At 40.1% G+C, this 25942-nt stretch overlaps 1 protein-coding gene across 8 annotated transcripts in view; it reads left to right on the plus strand.

Moving 5' to 3' along the window:
• myt1lb (myelin transcription factor 1-like, b) overlaps positions 1-25942 on the plus strand; it is a 136685-nt gene that overhangs the window by 97874 nt on the left and 12869 nt on the right. For 4 of the 8 annotated variants that reach the window (XM_016661971.1, XM_016661965.1, XM_016661987.1 and 1 more), the window contains exons 6-12: positions 1431-2600; positions 11238-11372; positions 14520-14610; positions 17318-17425; positions 18189-18415; positions 19529-19815; positions 25705-25935. In XM_016661971.1, coding sequence (XP_016517457.1) covers positions 1431-2600; positions 11238-11372; positions 14520-14610; positions 17318-17425; positions 18189-18415; positions 19529-19815; positions 25705-25935 — 2249 coding nt within the window. The remainder of the gene's footprint in view (positions 1-1430; positions 2601-11237; positions 11373-14519; positions 14611-17317; positions 17426-18188; positions 18416-19528; positions 19816-25704; positions 25936-25942) is intronic. The other 4 variants (XM_016661990.1, XM_016661996.1, XM_016662000.1 and 1 more) reach the window with 3 other exon arrangements.

Genomic DNA, 25942 nt, shown 5'->3' on the forward strand with positions numbered 1-25942 from the left:
AAAAAATATTTTTTCATTAATATCTTTTTTTTTTTTTTCCCCTGGTTTTGAAGTTACCAAAGGTGATGCAAACTTTTGTTCCTTTTGCTTCTACATGTTATTGGGGACCTCCGGGTGCGTTTTCTCTACAGGAATGCAAAAGGCAAATGTGGCGCCAATATGAGCAATGTGCTCTCGACGGCACAGGGCGGAAACGTGAAAGGAGAGATTGGAAGTGCTCCAGGAGTGAGTGCTTGAAATTACTGACAGAAGAGGTTCAGTAACCTTTGCAGTCTGCCAGAATCAATTAGGCACTGAAAGGAATTCTAAAGATACTGATGATTTAATGAAAATAAAGAACTTTACAAGCAAGGGATAAATAGCTGCTGACTGAAGTTCATCATGTTACCGTTTGAACACCACGACATGACTCTGAATTTACATTTTCAATAGAAAATAATAGACTGAATAGGCATGTCTCAAGTTCCAGTTGGATTGTGTGTTCAATGGGATAACTACATAGTGTGCAAAATCTATTTTAAGTTTTATGGGAAAAAAGGAAAGAGTATGGAATATAAGACATTTCTGTTGTACCAACCCATCTCTGATTCATCTACCTTTTATTAGATGAAGTCACGTGTATAGAATACTTTTAAATGTTTAAACTGTAACAAATATTAAATGTTGTTGTAAAAACTGGCCAGGAACACTGTTAGGATGACTTTAAAACTTTTAACTGTAGCATTTTAATTAAGGTTTCTCCCATCTATACTACTTAAGAAGACTTGTTTTACTTTTAATACTCTAAAACAACATAATCACACTTTATATGAACTTCAAAAACAGCCATTATTTAAAGTTTATGCAAACTTCAAATGTCAACTTGAAGTTTCTATTTTTAATTCTCACCGATTAAAAGTAGTTATCTTGAGATATTGTGATGAGGAAACTGTTTTCACAATGAAACAAGATTTAGATCTTTTGATATAAATACATTTTAATCTGTGTAATTAAGAATAAAGTATGATTGAGTCAGTAAATCACTTAAGTCTAAAGAAACTGTCAAAAACTTCCAAAAACCTTAAACAAATATTGATCAATGCCATTTAAAAGACTACAACATCCTTGCCTCGCTGGAAGTCATTTTTTCCCATGAAATGAGTCAATACTTTTGCACAGCACTGAATGGCGCAGAAAGAATCAGGGGCCTACTGTGAAAACATGATTCATAGAGCATCTTTGCCTGGAACTTTCCTAAACTACTGCATTTAACTTCCTGTGGTGATTCACAATTCAGAACACAAGCTGCTAAGACTCTCAAAGTAAATTATTAAGGGGAAGCAAAGAGTTCCTTATCCAATTTAGATGGTCCAAGCCCAGAAATCCGATTTAGCTGTAAAATAGAATGACGGAAATGGAATTACAAGATGCTTGTTCTTTCTTCCCAACAGAGGAAGATCAGATGAGCACTGGTGAGGGGGACGAAGACAATGGTGGAGGCGGCGGTGTCGGAAAATCCGGTCCTGCGACAGAGAAGGATGACAACAACAACGATGAGTATGAAAACTATGACGAGCTCGTGGCCAAGTCCCTCCTTAACTTGGGGAAGATCGCAGAAGACGCCGCCAATCGCGCCATGACAGAGTCTGAGATGAACAGCAACTCGTCCCACAGTGCTGAAGATGATGAGGAGGAGGAAGAGGAGGAAGAAGACGACGAGGAAGAGGAGGAGGAGGATGAAGAGGAAGATGACGAAGAGGAGGAAGAGGATGAGGAAGAAGAGGAGGAGGAAGGGGATGAAACACAACGAGAAGATCTGAGTTTGGACGTTGACAGCGATGTGGTTCGAGAAACGGTGGACTCTCTCAAACTGCTGGCACAGGGTCATGGTGCGGTTCTGTCCGACAGCTTAGACGGACAGGAGTTTGAGAACAGAACGTCCGGCATCGGGGATGATACTGACTGTACTCACAACGGTGGAAACGCACACAACGGAGGTCAAATTAGGACCTCCAGTAACGGACAAATAGAAAACAGTGATGAGGAAGTGTGTTTAAGCAGTCTGGAGTGCCTAAGGAACCAGTGCTTCGACTTGGCTCGAAAACTTAGTGAAACAAAGCCCAACGAACGAAATGGCCCAACTCAGCAAAATCACTATTCGTGCGGGGACCCCAATCAGCAACCCCAGCATCACGGCTATGGAGATTACCACAGCAGCCAAGACGACAGACGGACTCTTGATAGGAACTATTCTGACATGGACAATCTCATGAAGCTTGAGGAGCAGCTGAGCCCACGCTCCAAGGCCTTCTCTAGCTGTGCACACGATGAGCGATATCACACCAACAGCCACCGGGACTTTGACGAGGACACGGCCTCGGTGACGTCGGACCGATCGGAGGAAGTGTTTGACATGACAAAGGGGAATCTGTCCCTGCTAGAGAAAGCTATTGCACTAGAGTCGGAGCGTGCCAAAGCAATGCGGGATAAAATGGCTGCTGACGCAGCCAGAAGAGACGGGGTGAGGTACACCCATGAAGAGCACGGCCCACGTCACGGCTACAGCGTTGAGCGCAAAGCCCGGCTTCCTGATGGCATGAAGAAGCCTTTCTTCCATAAAGGTAAGTGGATTCCATTAGAACTGATTCATGTTTGTAACCCAGTCTCATGTTTTTGTCACAATCTAACTAGTCTTATGATTTATTAAAAACAGTAATTTATTTAAAAGCATTATTTACGCCTTCCCAGTAGGTTCCTGTTAATTGCATGCAATAATTATTGTCTACTTGCTGCTCTAAAGTTCTGCTTCACTCATTACTGAAGGTATTGGACATTAAGCTGATAAAAAGAATTTCAGTAATACATTTTTTTTTTACAAAAATCTAAGTTTGACTTTCAAATGACAAATATTTTGATGGTCTTCTGAAATTCTGAAAAGCTCTGTTTTGTAGATTTATTTTATTTTAAACAGGATAATTTCAAGCGAAAGAATTTTCACCTTTAGAATATTGGCTTAATGAACATTCATTGTTGAACTTTAGGATGAATATTTTTGAATTATTTTAGATCAAATAAAATATCAATGTCTATAATTTTGTGTCAGATCATCATCTGAGTCTACAGGTGGCTTTATATATGAAAATAAAGTAACAGTTGCTGAAAATATATATTTTGAGTGATTAACTAATTATCTGTAGAAAAATGCTTTATTTTTACTCAACTAAGAGTTAATTCAGTCCAAATAATCCATCTTATAGGCTAAAGAAAGCATAAAAAATAAGATGCTCCAAAAAACCAAAGGTCAAGATCCGTGTTTTGTTTTATACTGCAAAAAGCATTTCTACAAACAACAGTAGGGCTTTTCTCATTTGACAGGCTCAGGTAAAATATTAGCTTTTTCAGTATTCTGCATTTCATTTCCTCTGCAGAAGAAACCAGACAAACACGTGTGCATTCCGGGAACCTCAGTATAACCTCGGGACAAGCTTTTTTTTTTTTTTTTTTTTTTTTTTTTTTCAGCCAATTTGGAAATTCGAATCTCGGCACCAGCGTGAGCAGCAGCAGCAGCTTATATTGTAAAATAGGCCAGTATGGAAACATCAGAGGGTAGGCTTGTCAGCCATAAGTAATGGCAATCTGCATGGCCTGTTAGGACCGCAAATCTCATCCCTGTGATGCAGCTCAGGGTAAAGCAGCCTATTTTTAAACCTATAGGCAAACAGATTGGGTGAAAAAACCATGAAACAAGGGTCCTCTGTTTTTAGGATCTGCAGTACAAGTCTTAACAGCACAACGCTAAGGAAAATACAGATCATCACTTCTTTATTCTTCTCATCATTTGCACCAGTAATACACAGACCGACGTGGATAAGTTATTGTCACCTGTATGGATGATATCAGATGAGAGCAACAAATAAGAGCATGGCAATTCACAGCGGGATGATATTACACCTCAAATGCCACACAACTCACAGCAGGTTTATATTGCTACTTAAATGCCACACAAATGCTAATTTCAAGAGTCTTCCCTGGCCTTTGTGCCTGGATAATGTTGGTATAATGAGAGGATGCAAGACGGCTGCAAGGCGATAAGCATCTTTCCCCGGGCAAGATAGTAACAGACACTCGTTGACCAGGGTTTCGGTGTGTGATTTATAAAAACTAGCGGAGGAGCAAGGCTCCCTAAAAGAAGCATGAGGTTGAGATGAAAATTGAACAGTATCAAAATGACCGATAACGAACGACAGGCCCACTGACTGCACATTAATTATCTAGAGATGGTATGGTAATGGGGGCCATTTGCTATGCAAAGCACAGCCCGTCCCCAGCCACAATCAATATCCCCTGCTTTCTAATATGCCTTCCACTTGGCTGCCTCCGCTCTCCACAATAGAAGCGATGCAGGCGAGATGCATGAGCATCACGTCTGCTTGCACTCACATGTATGGAAATGGAGAATTATTTCCAATGTGCTGCTGAAACATTAACAGCAAACATTGTATAATGAAGCCATTATACAAAAGAAACTGCATTTTACTTGCAGCTCAAGTTCCCTATCAACATGAAACTTTGCTTCCTGATTGTGTTGGTGCCAGACAAAAGAGCCAGACATGACATTGCAGTTTTATCCCAACTCACATGGGCCTAATGTGGCATAGATGGATGATGGCCCCAAAGGATAATGAGGTGCTTCTTTTCTGATGAATGGGACATGGAATTTATGTTGGTGACTCATTTGTAAATGTATGATTACGTGTGCCCTATGCCACCTCTCAGTTTTGCCGTTTCCAAACTCTTCCCTTCACTCGAATGATTTTAACACCGCAACCCAACTGAGGGGCTTATGTCTGTTCACGTGAAGTGAGTTAGAAAATGGTCTAAGACATGAAAGAACTGTGTATCGTTCCTCCCCTTGTTACGTCAACATTTCCATAGAGTATATTGAAATATCATTAAAAATTACATTTATTTCTGTAATTCCATTCAGAACATGAAATAAATAATCAGCACAGCTAAGTGCATTTTGGTTGGAACCATATCTGATCTAGTTGCAAGGAAATATAAGATGCAGGATTCAGGGGGGGAAAGACAATCTTGTTTCTTTTGTGGAGGAGAATGTCTCAAAAAGTGCTTTTGGTGTGAAAATAGAGCGGAAAAGAAAACAGAGATTTTAATTCAGTAAAGCAATTAATGCATGTCTTTGTTTTAATCATTTCATTCTGGCTCCACACATGAATGCAGAAATAAATGTCGAAGAAAGACATAAAAAAGCGGATTCGAAGGTCAAGAAAAATAATTTGGTTTCAAGTGTGCTTGGCACTCAAAAAGCTAATGTTTTTTTTTTGTTGTTGTTTGTTTTTTCTTGGACAAAAATAATGAAACATTTAAAATATCAAAAAATATTTTCTTTGTAGAATGTCAGAACAGTTTGAGATTTCTTCTATATTTTCTGCTATATTTCAATCCTGACTGAAATCCTGAAATCCCTTTTCCTCCACAACACAACTCGTGCTCATAAAGGCAGATTTGCTAAAGAAAACATTCGAAATGATGTTAGGGCCCGATAAAAATTGCTTTTGAGTTTCAAAGCTTTAATTTTACCCCTTAGAAAGTCTAACAGATTATACTTGATTTGCAGTTATGATTTTAGTAGACTTTTCATCAGACTGTCTCCCTCTCCTGCTATTAACTTTTTACTTGCATGAACATAGAAAATAATCTTACATCATTTAGTGTGTATTTTCTGTGCATTTTGCTCCGTCTTCTCAAATACGCAGTCACGCTTTCCTCTCCACTGTTGCTACATGCTTGCTCAGTATGAGGGATCGCTGCAAAGTCAATAACACAATGCAGGAGATTTTCTGCTGTTGCTATATGTGCCCGTCCAGGAGGAGTGAATGCTGCAAGTCAATGACTTCATGTAGTCCACTGGATTTCCTTGGAAACTTTTTTAAATTACTTTGGATAATTACCTGAGCTGACTGTACTGTTTGATAACCAGGATCAATTTGGAATGTAGGGGTGATTGATTTTAAAACGATTTTTTTTTTTTTTTGTAAAAATAGCATTTTTCAATCTGGCTCCACCCAAGTTCATCCCACGGGTTTTCCGGCCTGGAAACGGGCATGTCGTCTACTTTCACAAATTCTGAAGCTAGCCTCTGATGCAGCCTGCTATGAAGGAGCGAGTATCATGGAGGATAGAATTTGTTCACCAAGACGAGGTGTTTGATTCCTGCTGATTCCTACCTCCACATCTCTCTGCACTTAGATTGCTTCAAATGATGAGAAAATGTCCTCCATTAGATAGAAGGTTACTCAGGGTTACCTGTCTTTACTTTTCCGGTGGCTGTCACAGGCTCCTGCCCGTAGTTCTGTCAACACAGTAAAGTCTACAAACCGGATTCCAAAAAAGTTGGGACACTAAACAAATTGTGAATAAAAACTGAACACAATGATGTGGAGGTGCCAACATCTAATATTTTATTCACAATAGAACACAAATCACAGATCAAAAGTTTAAACTGAGAGAATGTATTTTTTTAAGGAAAAATATGCTATTTAAAAATTTCATGATGTCAACAAATCCCAAAAAAGTTGGGACAAGGCCATTTTTTACCACTGTGTGTTCTCTATAGGTGAAAGATCTGGACTGCAGGCTGGCCATTTCAGTACCCGGATCCTTCTCCTGCGTAGCCATGATGTTGTGATTGCTGCAGAATGTGGTCTGGCATTATCTTGTTGAAAAATGCAGGGTCCTCCCTGAAAGAGATGACGTCTAGATGGGAGTATATGTTGTTCTAGAACCTGAACATAGTTCTCTACATTAATGGTGCCTTTCCAGACATGCAAGCTGCCCAGGCCACCAGCACTCATGCAGCCCTATACCATCAGTGATGCAGGCTTCTGAACGGAGTGTTGATAACAACTTGGGTTATCCTTGTCCTCTCTGGTCCGGGTGAGATGCCGTCCTAGTCTTCCATAAAGAACTTCAAATCGTGACTCATCTGACCACAGAACAATCTTCCATTTTGCCTCACTCCATTTTAAATGACTCCTGGCCCAGTGCAAACGGAGCTTGTGGAGCTTGCTTAGAAATGGCTTCCTCTTTGCACTGTAGAGTTTCAGCTGGCAGCGGCGGATGGCACGGTGGATTATGTTCACTGGCAATGCTTTCTGGAAGTATTCCTGAGCTCATGCTGTTATTTCCTTGACAGTGGCATTCCTGTTTGAGGTGCAGTGACGTTTAAGGGCCCGGAGATCATCAGCTTCCAGTAGAGTTTTACGGCCTTGACCCTTACACACAGTGATTGTTCCAGATTCTCTGAATCATTTGATGATGTTGTGTACGGTTGATGATGATAACTTAAAAGTCTTCTATTTTACGCTGGGTAACACCATTCTGGTATTGCTTCAGTATCTTTCTCCGCAACAATGGTGGAATTGTTGATCCTCTTACCATCTTGGCTTCAGAGAGCGTTCACACTGCAGCCTGAAGTGACTCAATTCTGATTTTTTTGACGTAATGCGACCTGTATCCGATCTTTTCATGGCAGTGTGAACAGCACAGGTCGGATTCTTTTTCGAATGTGACCCATATCCGACACATATCCGATTCAAATGCGACCTAACGTTGAGGCCGCATTCATCCGAACTGAACGTCACTGATTCTCAACAAATCTCACTATTCTGCGTCCTGATATGCGCAAGTGGGAAGAAAAACAACAGCCATGATGAATTATATGAGGATTAAGTTGTTAATATTCTGCTCTGGCCGGACAACAACTTCAAATATGTAAGCTAAGCTCCGCCGTTAGCCTCCATGTCTACTTCCGCAAACACTGAGCACTTCTTCTTTTTATGGCAGTTGGCAGAACACTCAGAACGCTGACGCTATTGCGCCCTCTACTGCGCATGCGGTACACTTTCAGGTCGTTTGCCCGTTTACACTGCAGAATGTATACAGGTCGCATTTATTGGCAATGTGAACGGCCCTGGCAAAAAAATCGGAATTGCCAAAAAATCGGAATTGGGTCACTTCAGGCTGCAGTGTGAACGCACCCACTGACACTCTAAGAAGCTTTTTTTATACCCAATCATGTTGCCAATTGACCTAATTAGTGTTAATTGGTCTTCCAGCTGTTTGTTATATGTTCAATTTCCTTTTTCCAGCCACTTATTGCTACTTGTCCCAACTTTTTTGGGATTTGTAGACACTGTGAAATTTTGAATCAACATATTTTTCCTTTAAAATGTTACATTTTAACATTTTAAATTAAACTTTTGATCTGCCATCTATGTTGTATTACGAATAAAATATTGACATTTGCCATCTCCACATCAATGCATTCAGTTTTTATTCACAATTTGTTTAGTGTCCCAACTTTTTTGGAATCCANTAAAGTCTACAAACCGGATTCCAAAAAAGTTGGGACACTAAACAAATTGTGAATAAAAACTATGATGTGGAGGTGCCAACATCTAATATTTTATTCGCAATAGAACACAAATCACAGATCAAAAGTTTAAACTGAGAGAATGTATTATTTTAAGGGAAAAATATGTTTCAAAATTTCATAACGTCAACAAATCCCAAAAAAGTTGGGACAAGGCCATTTTTACCACTGCATGGCATCTCTCCTTCTTACAACACTCAGCAGATGTTTGGGGACAGAGGAGACCAGTTTCTCAAGTTTAGAAATAGGAATGCTCTCCCATTCATGTCTAACACAGGCCTCTAACTGTTCAATCGTCTTGGGCCTTCTTTGTCGCACCTTCCTCTTTATGATGCGCTAAATGTTCTCTATATGTGAGAACATATAGAGAACTGGTCTGCAGGCTGGCCATTTCAGTACCCGGATCCTTCTCCTCCGTAGCCATGATGTTGTGATTGCTGCAGAATGTGGTCTGGCATTATCTTGTTGAAAAATGCAAGGTCTTCCCTGAAAGAGATGACGTCTAGATGGGAGCATATGTTGTTCTACAACCTGAACATAGTTCTCTGCATTAATGGTGCCTTTCCAGACATGCAAGCTGCCCAGACCACCAGCACTCATGCAGCCCCATACCATCAGTGATGCAGGCTTCTTAACGGAGCGTTGATAACAACTTGGGTTATCCTTGTCCTCTCTGGTCCGGATGACATGGCGTCCCAGTGTTCCATAAAGAACTTCAAATCGAGACTCATCTGACCACAGAACAGTCCTCCATTTTGCCTCGCTCCATTTTAAATGACTCCTGGCCCAGTGCAAACGGCTGAGCTTGTGGAGCTTGCTTAGAAATGGCTTCCTCTTTGCACTGTAGAGTTTCAGCTGGCAGTGGTCGATGGCACGGTGAATTGTGTTCACTGGCAATGCTTTCTGGAAGTATTCCTGAGCCCATGCTGTTATTTCCTTGACAGTGGCATTCCTGTTTGAGGTGCAGTGACGTTTAAGGGCCCAGAGATCATCAGCCTCCAGTAGAGTTTTACGGCCTTGACCCTTACACACAGAGATTGTTCCAGATTCTCTGAATCTTTTGATGATGTTATGCACGGTTGATGATGATAACTTAAAAGTCTTTGCTATTTTACTCTGGGTAACACCATTCTGGTATTGCTGCACTATCTTTCTCCGCAACAATGGTGGAATTGTTGATCCTCTTACCATCTTGGCTTCAGAGAGACACTGACACTCTTAGAAGCTTTTTTTATACCCAATCATGTTGTCAATTGACCTAATTAGTGTTAATTGGTCTTCCAGCTCTTTGTTATATGTTCAATTTCCTTTTTCCAGCCACTTATTGCTACTTGTCCCAACTTTTTTGGGATTTGTAGACACTATGAAATTTTGAATCAACATATTTTTCCTTTCAAATGTTACATTTTAACATTTTAAATTAAACTTTTGATCTGCCATCTATGTTCTATTACGAATAAAATATTGACATTTGCCATCTCCACATCAATGCATTCAGTTTTTATTCACAATTTGTTTAGTGTCCCAACTTTTTTGGAATCCAGTTTGTAGAAAAATGGCACATATTAAAAACATTAAACCACAATAGAGCCGGGTCCAGGATGGACTTTATTTGGTTGTTGTCACCAAAGTGGGGACCTTTTTTTTTATTATTAAAGATCCTTGTAAAATATGTTGAATTTAAACCGAGTTCATACAGACACTATATAATAAAATGCAGTTGCTGTTAGAAATCTCATCCATGCACTTGGCATTCGTCTTTGGCACCTATGAGGTCACTTGCTTGCTTACTATTGTATTGGTATCGAGCTGAGTACAAACTTTCAGCGCCTTCCAATTAATGGAAAGACAAACTTGAAAAGAAACTCTTGAGGTTTTCTGTCTTTTTAAGACTCCACATTAGGCATGGGCATATTTGTTAAATTTGAACAAGTGGAACGGTATTGATTTGAAAACTGTACTTCTCTTTCTCAGTAAAGGATGTGCAGCATTATGCTTAAGCAAAAATTGCGTCTTTAGAAATTATTCATCTTTAGAATGTAAAAATAAAGACGTCTTGTGTAACAGTCCTAGAATCAAAAACTAAACACACCGGCAGCACAAGTTGCCTAAATCATTCCCGTTCTCTTCTAAGCATTAATCTTTGGTTATATATTTTTACTTTTACCATATATTTGTATTCTTACTACTGCAGAAATTTCACACGTTACCCAGTAACATCTGTAATGTTAGGTCTGGTTGCCGCTTTTATTTAGTCATGATTATCCTTTGCTTAGTTAGTATAAAAAACCCATACGTTTTCAGAGAGTGTGATTCTAGCTGGAGAAACACTGACCAGAATTAAAATACATTTTTGAACTCTGTCTCAATGTCTAAAATATTTGTAAAACAGTTTTTTTAGAGTAATTAACTGTCATTTTGTGAACCCAATAGTTTCAAGCAATATGAAAAACACATAATATTGACAGCAGGTTGGCATCTCACTATCTTGAGGTTGACTGTTATGTGGCAGACTGGTGTTTTTGCTTTCAATGTGTTTTTCTGATGGCAGGAGTTCAGACACCTGAAGAAGGTGTAAGGACGACGTTCAGCTCTAAAACAGATACAGAACAGAGGCTCCAGTGACCAGCTCTTCACTGGTCTCTGCATAACCATCTTGCTTACAAGTCGACACGACAAACAAAACTCAACTGCAAACATTTAAGACTTTCACATTGTGATGAATCCACAAATGATCATTGAGATGGTAGCATGGAAGCATTCCAACACTTTCCAAGTCTGTCACGAAGCTTTCTGCCCACAGATGTTTCCCGCGCAGACAAGAAGGAGAGCCGATGTCCGACGCCGGGCTGTGACGGAACGGGTCACGTGACGGGCCTGTACCCCCACCACCGCAGCCTGTCGGGCTGTCCGCACAAAGACAGAGTGCCGCCAGAAAGTGAGTAAATCAGCTACATGTAGCAGTCGGTCTCAGCCAGTGTCCTCCCTGTTCTTTGATGTTCAGCAATCAGCATGTGCTCTGTGCTTGCCGCCATGTCTGGTGCTACGTCGGTGTGTACCTGTTTTATTGTGAGAGGTCGGATGGGTTGCAGCTGCACCAAGCTTCCTCCGGCATTTTGCACGGGGTCGTGGTTTTGTTTTCTGACTGTCTGCTAAGGGTGCCGTCGTTGATGAGGTGGGAAATGAGGTTTTGGTAATTGGCAGGACAGTCGAGGGCTGTCGGTTACAGATTCACTGGCCTGCTTGACACAGCTGCACTGACTGACAGCGACGGAGAGAATAAGATAATCCCACTTCCTCATTGTGAATGGAGTCCTGTTGAGGGTTGTGTGTTTTCTCACTGCATGTCAGCGCATGTCTGAGGGGAAAGAAAGGTTAAACAGTTTGCTCTCCGTTCATTTCTGGAGCTTTTTTTTCCTGTTAATAGAGTCATAATTTTTTCATTTTCTTGAAACTCGAAAATGCTCGCAGACCTTGATAACACTGAGCGTGCTTCAGTCATCCATGGCATAAACCCTGTTCATTTATTTGTGTTCCTCGCTCAATTGAATTCTGTTGAATAGGGCGGCAGTCTCATATCTGTAAGCCACAGATCAAGAGAGGTGGCAATAAACATTAGCCTTGAATGAAAAATGAGTTTTCCCTTTAGAGCATTCAGCGTGCTGATTCAGTCTCTTTCACCCTGCGCACTCATCTAGTCTCGTGTGTATTTTTCATTAACGACGGAATGAAAATTAAGTTAGGATGTGCCATGACCCAGACATAAGTAAAAAAAAAAAAAAAAGTTTTAAAAAAACAGATAATATGAAAGAGCTAGACCACACACAAGTGTGGTTTTTGGCCCCAAACAAACTGCAAAATGACTCAGAGCAGGTATCCTGAACCAGGAGATTTTAAGCAGAACTTGGAAAGGTCATGAATAGACATCCGCTGTCCACCACTACTGTCAGTCTGCCTTTTAGTAAAACTCTGAGCAGGGTCATCAAAACACCTACTTCTTCTGTTCTTCCTCCTACAAATAATAAAAATATATATATACATGTCCAAGTGAATAATTCAAGACTTAGCATTTTCAGTCATCAAGAGGACAGTTGAAGGTAAATAGGAGCATATATTACATCTGATAGCTTGAAGGGTTGAGCCTTTCTTACTCTTTCCCATTAAGACATTTTCTGTTATGAATGGAGCATGTATTATTAATTCAGTGACTTTATGTAATTGGGAAATCACAAAGTGCAGTTTGACCATACTTGTGAAAAATGACGATTAAATTAGATCTCAGAGTATTTCTTTCTGACTATTTGCTCATTTTGGGGTTTTTTTTAGTAGAAGAAAACTGCATTTTGTGATGCAGTTGTGATCAAGTGTTTGAAATCTTCATTTTTTTTAAATTCCATCCATCAAAACTAAAAAAAGAAAAAGACTAAAAGGTGATTTTCCCATAACCAATGGGAAAGTGTGTTAATCCTGAATAAAATGTGATTTTTTTATACAAGACAATAAGCAAGTAAACTTTGAGACACAAAATAAAAATCCTAAAACTTAAACCCATATTAGATTACAAATGGACTGGAGGAAGTGAGTTGGAGAATAACAATACATATATTCATGAAAATGAAATTACCATATTTTAACAATATTTTTCACATTTTTTTGTTTACACAAACTCAGTATGAGTCGTCAAAAATGACAAGCACTGTTTGAAACTACCGTTAAGTGTAAAATAACTTATTTAAGGTTTAACTAGTTTGCTACTGGTTGCTTTTTATGATTATTAAATGATCCTAATAACAAAAAGCATTGAAACCACTCCCCTTTTTTGCTTTCCCACAAAAGAAAACTGATTTTATGAATCTTGAATTGTAAATCGGATAATCTGTTTTTAGAAAGTTATTTTTACAGGTTTAGATTTTACATTTTGAACTGGATCTAGCTGGGCCCAGACTCTGTAAAAAAAAAAAAAAAGAACTTCAAAAGCAGATGCTAACTTTTGTTTTATTAGCACATAAACCGGTATTCTTACAGGGCTTACAAATCATTTGTATACTTTGACAAGAAATGCTGTGGCATTTTTATGCTGAAAGATCTTGTAACAGACTGCTACTATCAGAAAAGTAAACTGTCCATGAGTATTGTTTTTCTTATGGAGATGAAGCTTTCAAGCATACATCAAAAACAGCCTAAATATTATTCAAACCATCCTGTGCCACATGTCTTTGGATTCATTATATTATTCACTTTAGGCTTCTCTTCAGAGTAGAGCTTGAATTTTTTGCTACACTTCCTGTCCCCCAACAGAAGGCCAGCGCAAAGTAGGAATATGCATAATGTATTGTCTCGTGCCATGTTGAGAGTTGGGGGGTGCTTTGTCCAATTACCTGCACCAAACACCAATTAGTATTTAGGGGAAGGAGGATGATGTGGGGTTAAAGTTTAAGGGGGCGATAATGATGAAGCTCATGCCGATGGGTTTGGCCCCACACGCCACCAGCATGGAGACTCCTCCTCCTCCTCCCCCAAGCCTGCTGCGCTCTGACGGCTCCTCTCGGACATCCATAGATCATTAATCTAATTGGCTAGTTGCTGAGGTGATGTGAGAGCGTTATGGACTGTTTTAACGGTAAACGGTATTGGAGACTGCACTTTGTGCCCTAACAAGGCATGGATGATACGAAAGCACACAGTCAAGAAGCTGCATTCCCCTCTGTTTGTGTCCCAACATCGATTTTAAGGCTCCCGTTTTGCATGACTGTAAGCTGTTTGCATGCGCCAAAAAAATTTCCTTCTATTCCTGTCTGTCACCGGCTTTGTCCTGTCAAACCCAAATGACATCTTTTTATTCATGAATGTCCCTCATTCCATGAATACTAATTTGAAAGAGCTAGATAAGTGGAAGCAATATGGTGGGAAACCTCGCCTGCCCTTTCAAACTTGTGTTCATTAAAATGAAAAAGAGGTCATTTGGGTTCATTTCTTAATGATGTTTATAATGCCAGGTTCCTCACACACTAATAGCGCTCATGGGTGATTGTAAAGGGCTCCTAACCTTCCCTGTCTTTCACTCCTGTCTCCTGTCTGTGCGAAGTTGTGGCAATGTATGAGAATGTTCTTAAGTGTCCTACGCCTGGCTGCACGGGACGCGGCCATGTCAATAGCAACAGAAACTCTCATAGAAGGTAAGAGCTCATCTTGTGTGAAGCTCGTATTTGTCCCTTTTTTTTCTCTCCATTTTCTTTCCTGTGGGATTATTTTTGATCATCCCTCTTTGAGGTATTCTTTATTTCATCAGTTATTTTTTTGCTTTTTCAATGTTTTTTTTTTTTTTTTTTAGATTTGATTGTAAGTGAATTCATTCTTTTTAACGTTTTGTGTCTGTGTGCGCGTGTGTGGACGCTAGAAATGATCAAAACACTTGAGCTGCTTCACAATCACATAATTTGGCTAAGGCTGGTTTGAATGCAGCGAGTCACACTTCCCACAGCATAAATCATTCATCAGCTCCAGGCAAAAAAAAAAAAAAAGCCATCTATCAGGTGCAGGTTTGGAGGTAGGAACTGAAATAGCTGCTTGGCGCTGCTGTCAGACGGGGGTGAGGTGACAGCAAAAAAAAAAAAAAAAAAAGAGTGTCACCCGCAGCAGATGCTCAGGGATTCGGGCATAGCAGCAGCCATTAGCACCTTGCTGCCACTCAGCCAGGGTGACAGGAGAGGTGCAGACCTGGGAGGACCAAGAACGGGTGACTCCATGCTGAGCTCGGTGACAAACTGCGGCACCACACAGCCGCGCACAGTAAACTTTCACTTCTGCACGAAAGGTCTGCTATAAACCTCCACATACTACTTCACACTTTTTCCACAATCTCATCCGTGCATGTGCTCATCACGGCAGGTTGCGCGCGGAGACAACTGGCTCCGGGCCATTGTCACAAATAATTTTTTTCACACGACACATTTGACAGTCAAGATGGAGAATAATAGAGGTTAAAGATAGCAAAATGAAGTGATAGCAAGAAAATATATCTAAGATTAACTAAATGCATTCCCGTCACACAATGTCTTGCAAAAAGTACTCATGTCCCTTGACCTTCTCCATCGTTTTGGCATGTCACACCCACAAACCCATGTAGACTTTAAGGTTTTTATGCAATAACCCTAAAGAAAGTAGTGTTTTAAACAAAAATCCTTTAAAACATATGAATTTGAATTCAACCTGCTTTACTCTGATAGCACTTAATAAAATCGTATAACAAATTATTTTTGAGACTTTTATTTGCATTTAAAATGTCGGCCATTTATCATACTAGTTCCACTTCGACGGTGATCTATTACAAAAATCCAATCCAAACACATTGAAGAGACACAGAACAAGCTCAAGGGGAGTAAATACATTTGCTAGACTCTCTAGAATCTTTCCGGCATGTACATTTATGTTTGGTAAACATCAACTCGACTTGCACATTCACACCAAAAGAAGACTGGCGGTGCTTCGTTACATATAAATTAAGAAAAATTTAGAAAAACATCATTTTTGGATTTTGCTGTACAGCAGGACTCGACAAGTGACTTGTCTCTGGATCCTGACCTCTGAATATCTAGTTCTGTCTGCTAGAAGTCAGTCAAAAGTCATATTTCACCTGACTGCCTCTTGTGGCAAGAAGGAGTATGACGAGTGCAAAAAGAAACACGAAACTCACTTACACACCCACAGATACACATACACAAAAGAGAACTTGCCGTCAGAGCCCATAAAATACACTCTCCCCCAGCCCCCGAATATTCTTACTAATATTAAGAAAACAGATTAAATTGAAAATGAAAGCCTAAGAATTCTTTCTCAAAACATGAACAACAGGCCCAAAGAACAAAAGATTAAAAACACTACTTTTGTTAGACTTACTCAAAGCTTTCTACTTTAAGAACTTGTATTTTTCCTCTCTGGTTTTAGACGAGTCCTCTGCTGTGGAAGCCTTTGATGTTTTATGTGGCATCTTCTCTGGTCAGACACAAAATATCAATTTTAAAAAAAACAGCTACAAATTGAATCGACATAGACAGAAATGCTTGGAATGTTGCATATTTATAATTTTTCTCTTTCTTTTAATATACATATATATTTTTTTTAATTTTGGGACTGTTTTGTAGTTAGCTGATGTTTCATTTTGGCTTAAATAAATGCTGCATGATCTGTCTCTGCTCTGAATGATAAAGGCTTTGTTGGTGCCTCTTTTACATGTCCAGTATTGGTACCCACCTATCACCAGTTATGCTGCTAAAAAGATAATCTTCCACCATGCTATTGGGCCTTGCTTACATAAGTTTGGCCATCAGTTTCAATTCTCAAAATTCTCTCTAATAGTTATTTACTCCAAATATATGAATTACTATGTTGCAGAACAGATTATAATTGTACAAAATATTAATTAGAATAAAATCTTCACCAGTTTTTCTTCTTTATAAAATAGGGTTTGCACAGTATATCCCATATGTGTGGGTTTTTCTGTCAACTCCTGGTCTTTGAAGGCAACAAGCTGCAGAATGTATATAAAAAATTTAAGATTTGTCCATATGGGAGAATCTATTCCGAGAATTATCTTAAGCTGCTCAACCAGAAACATGCAAGCTGTTGCCAACTGCGTTGTTATCAAAAGTGTTAAAAGTGATGAAAATTAATGAGTTTGCATCTTTTATTTCTGCATATTTTAAGCAGAGACTTCCTGAACTGTAGTTAGGTGCTTTCAGTCGATGTTTCAAACTGGCTGACAGGCAGATGCACAGTCAGTCGCTCCGGCAGCTCGACAGACTGGATGACAAGCACTTCTAACAAGCCAAACATTTTATATTATGTTCGCTCTACGTAGAATCTAAATTTCCCTTCTCATTTCAGTCTATCTGGATGCCCGATTGCTGCTGCTGAAAAGTTGGCAAAAGCCCAAGAGAAGCATCAGAGCTGCAATGGCCCAAAGTCCAACCAAGCCTCTGACAGAGTCTTAAGGTAGTATTCACTCAGATCTTTCCTTCTCATGTCCGATTTGAAATTTTCACAAAGCTGTGAAATTTGTTGTGACATGATGCACTGAGATAAACCCAGAAAAAACAAAAACAACAAAAAAAAAAAAACACTCATATCATGTGGGATTTCTTTCTTTCTTTTTCCTCGTACATCCTGTAATTGAGATTTGATGTCTCCCCTTTTTTGTTTCATGTTTAAGTTCTGCTGTCCCCTGAGAATACACCCGAGAGACTGCACGTTCATTTGAACAAAATATGCCTCATTCATCGTCGTTCAGGCCCTGCGTTTTGAATGAGTGTCTTTGATAGACATGAAAATGCTGTGATGAAAAGTCATAAGTAGTTGTGAATTTTTATATCCGTATCAAACAGAATATCAGGCACCGTTTTCTTCCCAAGCCTAAATTGAGGCTGTAAATGCACATCAAATGATGAAATCACATAAAAGAGAAATAAAAGAAATGCTTGATTCAATTTTTTTTTCTTTTATTGCATTTACTTAAAAATACTCAAAGCAGTTTCTTTTTCTTAAAGAAGAGCAGAACAGCCCTGCACCTTCAGTCATTTTTCATCTTCTATCATCCTCCATGTATTAATTTTCCCACAGCCGCCTGCTCGTTCTCTTCCTCCCTCCATTCCACACATTTTTCTTTTTTTTTAACCAAAAACCAGGTTTCTTCTCCTCCCCCCTGGGCAATGTTCAGTGCCTCGGTCCAACTTCCACCCCCTCGTCATTTATTTTCCAGGCCTATGTGCTTTGTCAAACAACTGGACTATCCACAGTATGGTTACAAGAACAATGTCTCCACCAGCACGCCCCGCTCCAACCTGGCCAAGGAACTGGAGAAGTACTCCAAGACCAGCTTCGACTACAGCGCTTTTGATGGCAGCAACAACCACCAAGTGTATGGAAAGCGGGCCATTGCACCCAAAGTTCACGGGCACAGGGACACATCCCCCAAAGGATATGATGGTACTATTTTAAAGCAGCATAAGACTCTTTAAAGAGATTCTCGTAATATGTCCGATTTCTTTCACATATCTATGCAGGGAATGATCTCAGAATAGTTTCTGCTTCTGTCCAAGAAGACTTGCATCTCCCAAAAATTTGAAACTGAACAAAAAAAAAAACTTTTAGGACTTTGCCAAACATCTTTACTTGATCTTAATTTATTTGTGATTGTGAGGTGGTCTTACTCATATCTGTCTGACAGATTTTAGTTTGTACAATTTGATCTGTCACCATAGATACCATTTTTACTTATGACGTTACAAAGTTTCTTGACTAGGTTCGATTCTGTTTCCTCTGTACATGCTTTATTTGATCAATATCATCTCACTTCCATCGTTTTGCAGATGATACTCAGCTCTATCCAGCAAATGTCCCAGATATTATTTGGTTAAAAATATGCAAACGCCTCTATGAGACATGGAAAACTGGATTATCTTCCAAGGCAGGTAGATTTAGGTTTTAAGTAAAAGTTTCTGTGAGAATGACCCAGGACTGGATAGGAAGACCCTTCAAAACCTAACAGAAAATCCAGCCAAGATGTGTTTGTGGATTTTGCCCAGCATTGGATGGATACTGAATGGGCCTGGGCTCATAATGTTGTCCTATATGAGGCCCACCTGGGCACACAATCCATATTGGCAAGATCAACTACGAACCTGATATAGATCTTAGCAGGGTTTCAATTTGCTGTTAAGAATTTGAGTTCTAACTTTCAGTCAAATAGAATGTTGGGTTCTTCTTTTTAACCAGAGATGTTGTGCATCAAACCTACCATGTATTATGGCCAACATGTAACCCAAGCACAGTCCCTTCTGGGAATCATTTTACAGCCCGTTTCCTGCTCATACATGAATTTGACCGCCTTCTTGCAAACAAAAATTTGTTAATTATTGTAGACGTTTTAATTTCTGAAATTCATCTTATTTAGAAATTTTGTTCATATGTTTTGCACCTTTCTGTGAATCATACTTTTATTATATTACACTTGGATTAAAAGTCATTGTGTTTGGTCAAATGTTGCAGGATGGGCAAAAAAAAAAAAAAAGAAAGTTGTTTAATTGTGTGTCCCTGCAGCCAAACGATACTGCAAGAACTCCAGCTCAGCCAGCAGCACCACCAGCACCTACGCCCCCAGCAGCAGCAACAGCAGCCTGAGCTGTGGGGGTGGTGGAAGGGGCGCGGGAGGAGGCGGAGGTGGAGGGGGCAGCAGCGCCAGCAGCACGTGCAGCAAGAGCAGCTTCGACTACAGCCATGACATGGAAGCTGCCCACATGGCGGCGACCGCAATCCTCAACCTTTCCACGCGCTGCCGGGAGATGCCCCACGGCATGGGCGGAAAACCCCAGGACTTATGTTCACAGGTGAGAAAGGAGGGGCGGGGTTTAAATGCACTCAAAAATGTGCTTGTTTAATTAATTACTATGAAAAAAAAATGACCCTGTAAAAAAGACAACTCTGATATTCCAACCTCCAGCTTTGATTGCAACACACATTCACTGTGGCATCGTTTTGTAAAGCTATTGCGACGTTGCTGCATTTATTTCAGTGATCGGTTGCTACTTTGCCACAATCTTGTAGAAATGACGGGAGAGTCGGATTGCTGTTCAAGTTTTTTCCTGCAACATCCCAAAGATCTTCACTGAGGTTAAGATCTTCACTGTGATGGAAAGTCTATGAGTCTCAAATCTTTATGCTCTCTGGTAAATCGAAGCCTCTTTTTTTCAATTTCAATTTTTCTTAAGACCACTTAAGACCATTGGCTACCCAGGTTTTCAGTCCCACTCCCTGCAATGCAATGCTTTTAACTTTCATGATTCAACATGCAGTTGAAACCAGAAGTTTACACCAAATATAAAGACACATGGACCTTTTTTCTCACTGTCTACAGTTAAATAAGACCAGATGTCTCCTGTTTTAGGTCAGTTAGTTACTAAAATTGTTTCTATTTCCTAAATACCACAATAATAAGAGAAGGAATATGTGAGAGATGTATTTTTTTATGTTTGTTCATTTGAATATCCGGCTTATTTATGTTTCGGCTTTGGAAAAGAGTTGCACATCTGGTTTCCGGTTGCTTGAATGTGCTGCGTCCATCTGTTCAAGCCTAAACAGGAATGTCCAATGATCAAACTACTCGGGAAGGAGACAAGTTCCGTGTCCCAGAACAAAAGCCAGTGTTTGGCCATATTGACCATGGACACATTTTGAGGAAAGAGGGAGACACTTGTAAGCCTTCAAGCACCATTTACAACAAATTACTTTGAAACTTCTCTTCTTGTTTGGCTCTTCCTTTCAAGGGTCACTGCAGCAAATCATTTTTCTCCAACATATTACTTTGAAACTGAGAAATTATTTCCTGAAATCAGTAAATAAATGAGTTTGTTTTTTTTTCATGGATATGGACATGTGTTTCTAATGAATTTCAGTAGTGAAATCATGATGCATTTCCTGATTTGACTCTGAAGCCCATATGACTTCTAAGAGTATTGCCAAGATGTACTGAATAGTTCCTCTGTAATGCGGTGGCCTCCTGCTGCAGGTGCAGAAATATCCACATCCAGATTATCCCTTTCCTTCCTTCATTATGCTAATTCTGGCATAGAAAACTGACAAAGATAAGGAGATTTGAGTTGCATATAACCACACCAGCGTGCACATGACTTGTGAGCGACCCAGAGCTGTGTCTTACACTCAGGGCTCCGCCAGGCACTTTCTTTATTTTCCGTCTGGGAATCAGATAGGAGCTGGGACGAAGCGCCGTTTGACACGGCGTGAGTCCGGTGTGTCACTTCTGAGGAGATAAGGTGACAGTGCTCCTGTATTATCTGTGCCCAGATGCTAAGCTGGAAAATGGAGGCCAGAGTGGGAGTGCACAGTGGAGGTGTAACGTTGGCTTATGTTGACAGAGGAGACTGCTGGAAAATCAGAGCGAGGGAGTTAAGAATAAAGACTGATAGAAAGAAAGGGGGCACAGGGGGAGAGATTTGTAAATGTCACAGCGAAGGAGGAGAGAACAGAGCAAAACAACAATGAGGACAGGGAAGGAAAACGGCCAAAAGAAGCTTATTTTCAAGACAAAATAAACTCGGCGGGACAAGCTCTGGAGCAGTCAGGACTGGGTTTTTTTTTTTTTTTTTGTAGTTTCACCTCATTTCGTTGTGTGCACCCGCAGCCGCCTCCCCCTGCTTTGGGACGAGATGAGCAGGAAACTCTCTGGACAGAATATGAAACTTCAGAGGATTCTGTTTTCCTTCCTCCTCTTTCATCTCAACACCTCACCTCGTGGCTCACGCTGTTCTTTTTCTGAGTCTGAATGAAGCCTTGCACGCACACCTTTTTCTCACCTCGTTTTCTCACCTCGTTCATTTTTTTTTCTACACCCAGTCTATCCGCCTGCTTCTCTCAATCACTTCATTGGATTTGTCGCTGAAGCTCTAAAACGTATTGTGTTTTGCACAGGATTGTTGTTTCCGCGGGAACCTTTTGTTGCTGGCGACCCCAGTGAGCGTGTCCAGGCCTTCCCACTGACATGCTTCTCTGCTTCGACGTGCCTGTCTGAATTATCTCCTCAGCAGGTCACGAGGTTCAGCAGATGCTTGTTAATGAAGCGCCATTTGAATCAGATGTGTTGAGGCAAAGAAACATCTAAAATATGCAGGGCAGCAGGTCCTGAGAAGCTCTGGCTCAGAGTAAATCAAAGGTGGGAGCGGTCAAGTGAGAGTTGTTTGTGCTTGCTAAAACGTTTGGTTATTCTAATCAGGCAAACTGTTCAGCATCAGTTTGCAATACAAAACTTTGACACACTTATATTTTTTGTTCATTTATTTTGCGAAAATATGTGACTTTTGTCACGAATCGCAATTTTTATACTCAACTTCATCACCAGTCTTGATACAGTTCAGATTGCTCAGAGACCACTGTAACTTAAACAAACAGCCACAGTATATTAGTTTTTACTGGTCCTTCTTACAACTGGTAAAGATGTGCAAAAAGCTTTCACTCGCCAGAATTTCTCTATAACATTTTACATGGTCAGAGTATATAGAAATAAATAAGTTTGACTGCTTCTGACTGAGATGACCATGAAATACAGTCGATTTAGCGTCTGGTGAATCATTTCTTTGTTATTTTGGAGATATATTCCACATCTTTCTCCTGCTGAAAGGCTTATTGTCTTTCAGCAGGTTTTGTGATGCAGGCCACCAGATGTTTGCCTAAGTTGATACTTCAAAGAGCCCATGATGCCACACACTATAATAAGGTTCCCAGGAGAGAAGCAGGGTCACAGCATATCAGAATCTTTACCATAAAGACTGATAGATTCACTCCTTTTTTCAAACCAAACCCATCTGAAATACTTGCTGCCACAAGAGCCCAAATCAGGTCTTCTCATGTACACAGTACACAGATTCAATTAAATGTCTGCTAGGGTTTTGGCACAATCCACATTTACATTTCTGGATGTTATTAGGACTTTGGAATATTTATTTTTTCTTTGTTTCTCCAACAGTAAATTTCCTTTACTATCCTTCTGTGTGGTATGTAGTACCAATGTCAACTTGGGTCCTTGTCCAGTGTTGTTTTTCTCACAGTGCTAATTATTGCTCTATATAGATATGGACAAGTTCAGGTCAGAACCTATTTCCCTAATAGCTATTTTCCGACTTATGAATACACCTGTCTCACTTTAATTATATGTTTTCTTATCCTTCCCTGTGGCTAAGAACAATAAAAGATATAATATCTAACTACAGGGGAAAGTTTTAGACACCCTGATGGAGTTCAAAAAATAAAGTAGATGTTAGAAATGCTTCAGTGCATTTTTTTTTTTTACAACCTGTTTAGAAAAAAAATTAACGTTTCATCATTTCTGCAAATTAATACACTGAAGCTTACACAAAATTCACCCAGCACCAAGCAAATGTAAAGACCATAGTGTTTGATTACAGTGGATTCGCTTTGGTGGGAAACCTCATCCAAACCCCCTTTAGACCACGTCTTTCCAGAAAAGGTCAAGGGTTACCAGAGGGCAAGAGTAGAAAGAGTCGGCTAGTAATGAGAGTGGGGGAATGCAGTGTCCTCTCACATTATCTTTGGTAATTTGATATGAAGGGGTGGGCCATGTTAATTTGACAGTGATACACAGTAAAACAGCTAACAAGAAGAGGCTGACGTACTGCACACATTAATAAAAACAAGATCGGTAACTGCCTCACCCAGTGAGAATCTCTGCAGGAATATGACCTCTGTTCAGCAAAACGTCCTTCCTGTCTTCTCCTTCATTTTATGCTTGTCCTCTGCTTTTATCTCTCTTGTATTCCTGTTTAAGTGCCATTACTTTCCAATTTGACTCTCTAATCTTTACAGACCTGCACAAAAATGTTGAAAGTTCAATTTGACATTAAGTAGTACTGTGTTTAGCGTCTTGATCTATTCAGCTCACCTTTTAAAGTTCTTGAACAGCATCCAGCACGTTTTTTTTTGTTTTTTCTCTGTTTCAACAGTTATCCCCAGCCTTATTTTTGCATCACATTTATTGCAGTATTCATGTCCAGTTGCAAATCTATCAACCCATGTATTTGAGTCAGAGTGCATCACAGAGTTTGACTTTGGACACCAGGAGAATCCACCCTTGGGTACTCTGTCAACTGGAATCAGAATTAGAACGGGCTTTCCTCCTCACAAAACTGGAAAATGGGGGTGGGGAAAACAAGGAGTAGAGTGGAGATAAGCAGAAGGAGTCGGAGGCAAAGAAGGCACAGTAACATCCAGGAATGCATGCACGAGCATCCCACTGAAGGATGAACCTGAAAGAGACGGCTCTTTTTCTTTAGGTGCGATTGAATGGAGAAGTTTTGAGGAGTCGGTATCTTTTTTTTTTTTTTTTTTTTTTTTTTTTTTCCAGATCTAAGTTTGGACAATGTTTGTACAAATTTTAACGGTGGGGGGAAGCTCATAGCTTTTCTTGATCATTATTTGATCAGAGGCAAATAATGAGGGAATGGCTACCAATTAACCAGACTAAAACGTAAGCTCTTATAAGAGGTCACCGTTTGTTAAAATTATTGCAACATGTGGTTTTCGCTTTTAACTCAATAAATTTTTTGTGTGTGCGTTTTGGCTGCTGAAATATTCTGGCAAGTAATTAAAAGTCCATCAGTTTCCCTTCACTCAAACCAGCAGTTATTGTTCAATCTCATTGGAAAATGTTTTTAGGAGCCCAGACAACTTTTGCAGTAATTAGAATATTACTGCAAAAGTTGTCTGGGCTCCTGACCAGTGGAATGAAGTCCAATGGCTTGTTAGGCAAAGGGCACATTCAGTATTGACCAGGGTCAGAAATATGTGTAAAAATACAGAGGCTTGTTGGTTAAGAAAAAGGCTTATATATTCGTTATAGAGGGGACTAAACTAAAGTGTTTATTTAAAATCAAACAAATGTGTGCAGTTTAGAATAGAAACTTAAGCTGTGGGTAGGGAATGTGGACGCTTCGCTCTTGTGGACATGGCCCACTTTGTTCCAGAACACCTTAGAGTTCTACCTCTATTTTTGGGTTTCCAGCAGTCTAGTTCGAGTTGCTCCTGCTTCTGCTCATCACTGCTCACAGCCCCACCCCTAACCTTTGTCCCTTGCTCCCCTTGTGATGTCCACTCACATTAGGTTCACACATGCCCAACACACGCACACAGTTCGGACTGCAAAGCGCAGAGCATGGAGGCGTGGAATGGAAGAGAAAGACAGAGAGAGGCATAGAGGAGGGCTTCGCACAGGGATGCAGTCGTCCTTGAGAACTGATGAACCTCCCTTTCTGTTGACCTTCTTATTAGCAAACATTGTTACTCAACATCGCAAGAGTCTGTTGTCGTCTTTTTTTTTTCCTTTTTTTTTTTTGTACAAAGTCTTGAGCCCAAAAAAAGATTAGGGATTTAAGTTACAAGGGAGCTTAAACCACTTTATTCTAATAATAAGTTAGTATTTATAAGATTTTAGAACTTTTCATGTACTTTCATAGGAAAAATCATGCACTGCTTTGCCCATCTAATGATGAACATGTTTGATTGCTAATTGATCAGAACCTCTCTCTGTTTTTTATGTCCTTCTCTTCATCTCTGCTTCCTTATGTTCTATGCATCCTCCTCTCCTTCCCCATAATCATATAATCATCCAACCTGCTTCCACTTCTCCTCACTTAACCTGCACATATAAACGCATAACCTCCCCCACCCCCATACCTATGCACGCCTTCCAGAGCCCCAGTCTAGATGTTGATGAGAACGGTACGTTGGACCTGAGTATGAGCAAGAGTCTGTGCGGCGGCGGCGCAGGGGACTCGGTACTCACCCCGCTAGAGCCCATGTCCCCCCAGAGGCAAGCGGCCCTGCTGGGCTCCCGCTGTTACGGCATGGGTGATGCTGCAGACTGCTGGGACCTTCCTGTAGACTACACCAAGATCAAACACATAGACGAGGATGAGAAAGAGGTAAACA

Source organism: Poecilia formosa, unplaced genomic scaffold, assembly GCF_000485575.1.
Source record: "Poecilia formosa unplaced genomic scaffold, Poecilia_formosa-5.1.2 Scaffold8, whole genome shotgun sequence".
NCBI lineage: Eukaryota > Metazoa > Chordata > Actinopteri > Cyprinodontiformes > Poeciliidae > Poecilia > Poecilia formosa.